General features: G+C 41.7%; 1 protein-coding gene across 1 annotated transcript in view; it reads left to right on the top strand.

Moving 5' to 3' along the window:
* The window catches only part of ints8 (integrator complex subunit 8), a 16844-nt gene extending 14180 nt beyond the window's left edge, over positions 1 to 2664 (top strand). The window contains exon 28 of the mRNA XM_037693166.1: positions 1307 to 2664. Within this exon, the coding sequence (XP_037549094.1) occupies positions 1307 to 1423 (117 nt within the window). The 3' untranslated portion in view covers positions 1424 to 2664. The remainder of the gene's footprint in view (positions 1 to 1306) is intronic.
* Positions 2665 to 3108: the final 444 nt, after the last annotated feature.

Raw genomic sequence — 3108 nt, 5'->3', positions numbered from 1 at the left:
CATTCATCCATCCATCCATTCATCCATCCATCCATCCATCCATTCATTCATCCATCCATTCATTCATCCATCTATTCATCCATCCATTCATCCATTCATTCATCCATTCATCCATTCATTCATCCATTCATTCATCCATTCATTCATCCATTCATCCATTCATTCATCCATTCATCCATCCATTCATTCATCCATCCATTCATCCATCCATCCATCCATCCATCCATCCATCCATCCATCCATCCATCCATCCATTCATTCATTCATTCATTCATTCATCCATCCATTTTCTTCCTCTTATCCGGGGTCTGGTCGCGGGGGTAGCAGCCTAAGTAGGGAGGCCCAGACTTCCCTCGGTCCAGCCACTTGGTCCAGCTCCTCCAGGGGAATCCCGAGGCGTTCCCAGACTGAGAAACATAGTCCCTCCAGCGTGTCCTGGGTCTTCCTCTGGTCTCCTCCCGGTGGGACGTGTCCAGAACACCTCACCAGGGAGGCGTCCAGGAGGCATCCTAACCCCCATTATCTTGTACCTGAAAGTGTTTAGCTCCTCTGAGATCAGTGACTGCCCAGAAAAAACAAAAAAATATGGACTGTCCCTTTAAAATGGTTTATGGGTAAAATGTAGAGAGTATCTTACCTGTTTCAGTATCTTACCTGTTTCAGTATCTTACCTGTTTCAGTATCTTACCTGTTTCAGATGGCTTCTTTAACAGACTCAGTTTAGAGAAACAGAATTAAATTCTGACTTGACTGAGAAACCGACAGCTGCTCTGGTTCTTAAATCAACTCAGATCTCTAAAGTTCAGTTCACGTAAACGTCTAAATTTAATTAAATTTTATCATTTCCACGACTCAGAGTAGAGTCGCTGCTTCTCCACGTCGAGAGGAGCCAGTTCAGGTGGCTCGAGCATCTGGTTCTGGTTCTGGTCTGGGATCCGGATCATTCAGCTCAGCTCACCACAAACGACCACCTGGATTGATTTCAGTTCTGTGGTGGTAGTTTCTCTGCTTCAACATCTAAATCATGCAGGATGGTTCTGCAGAACCAGAACTGGACCCCACTGGTTCAGTTTCACTTGTAAGGAGCTGAAGCAAATGATCCGGGTCCCAGAACAGAGCTACAATGACTACAGGTAAGATACTGACGGCTAATGCGCTTCAATATAGTTGAACTATCCCTTTAATCCTGGTTGGTTCTTTTGTTCCAGCTTGTTGGAACGGGTTCAGCTGCAGCAGAACTGTTCTGGGTCTTTAGTTCTCCTTACATTAACTGTAACCTGTTGGTTTGTTTGTCTCACCTGCTCAGGTGAAGGCCATCGGGCAGGCGGAGCTGAACAGCAGCAATCCAGAGGAAGTTCTGCAGCTCGCCGCTCAGAAGAGGAAGAAGCGCTTCCTGCAGGCCATGGCCAAACTCTACTTCTGAAAACACACGACGATAAACCAACGTTCCTTCTGCTTTCTAGAAAAATGAAACGAAAACGTTTGATGTCAGGATGGAAACAATTATTAATTATATGATTAATTAATTAAAATGCATTAAACCAACGTCAGACTGAAGAAAAACACTTCAGAATTTAATCTGATAAAATAACGACATTAATCTGAAACAACCTGCAGATTACAGGAAACACGGACTTCACTCCGTCAGGTGCGACGACTGGTTCTGCTGGTTCTGCTGGTCTGGACCCGGCGCTGCAGTTCTTCATTTATGGTTCTGTTTGATGACCCGACCCGTCACAGTTTGAACACAAATGACTCGAGCACGGTGGCTCAGTGGGTAGAGCTGCTGCCTCTCAGCGAGCAGGTTGCCTTGGTTCAATCCCAGTCCAGGATCTTTCTGTGTGTAGTCTGCATGTTCTGTCCGTGCTGCGTGGGTTTTCACACACACACACACGTCTGAGAAGGGTTAGGAAGAAGTCAAACTTCTTTAATCCCACCACTTCTCCAATACTCAAGTTCCACTTTACACCCGTCTGGTTTTCAGAGTCTTGAGTCCATGAGAGGCAGAAAAGAAAACTAAATAATCACACCCAGGAACTTAATTTCATTAACTGTCTACGTACTCACCTTCAGTTCCTACTTTTAAATCATCATTCCCTTTACGATTTCCAAACAACATAAACTTAGTTTTGTCCAAATTTAATTATTTATTTATATGAATCCACTTTTTTAATTTGCTCAACTCTGAGGTTCAAGCTGCTGTAAATTGTCCCCTTCACATAAAATATCTGTGTCATCTGCAAACAGAACAAACTTGTATTTTTGAGACCTTCCATATGTCATTTATGTACAGAATAAAAAGTTTAGGTCCCAGTACTGATCCCTGGGGGACACCACAAACGATGTCCAAACATGATTGTTGAAAGTCACGTGTTTTTACAAATCGTTTCCAGTTACTTAAATAACTTTCATCCATAAGTAAAACCACTCCCCTGATACCAAAATGCTCCAGTTGATTAAAAAGTCGTGATTTATTGTGTCCAATACTTTTTTAACAGAACTGAACATTTATTTTTGTCTAGTTTCTTCTGTTGGTTCCAGAACTGCCAGTGAGGTTGATCTTTGAGACCTAAATCCACGTTGACATTCACACAGCAGTTATTGTTTATTCATAACTTTGTACAATCAATCAATCAATATCCTGATGCTGCTCAATAATCCAGGTAGAAAAATCTAAAAACGTTAAGTCTGGACGTTCAGAAATAAAAACACGTAGAAACGTTTCGTCTCATCTGAAAGACCTCCTCTGTCTGGAGCTCCCCCAAGAAAATATCGCATCATTTTCTTTTTCATCCGAGTTAATTTGATTTAATATGTGGTTGTTGTGATATTTTCCTCTCAAAACACAACTAATACATAAATAAATCGATTATATTGAGTTTAAAAAAAATTCAGATCTCACAACAGGAAATGAAACTCTGAACCGGAAGTGAAAATGCAAGTTACTGAAAGTTTGGTAAACATTTGAAAAGTGCACGAGATGTAAAAATAGATGGTTTTCTATTAAGCAAACTGTCTAGAATGGAATCAGACTGAACCAACAAATAACAATTAGAAGAAGGATGAAGCTGCCATCCTTCCACATCTGGAGGCTGCTGCTGACTGAAC

Source organism: Nematolebias whitei, chromosome 19, assembly GCF_014905685.2.
Source record: "Nematolebias whitei isolate Nwh7 chromosome 19, NemWhi1, whole genome shotgun sequence".
Taxonomy (NCBI): Eukaryota; Metazoa; Chordata; class Actinopteri; order Cyprinodontiformes; family Rivulidae; genus Nematolebias; species Nematolebias whitei.
The sequence above is the reverse complement of the archived record's forward strand: the minus strand, read 5'-3'. Positions and strand labels throughout refer to the sequence as shown.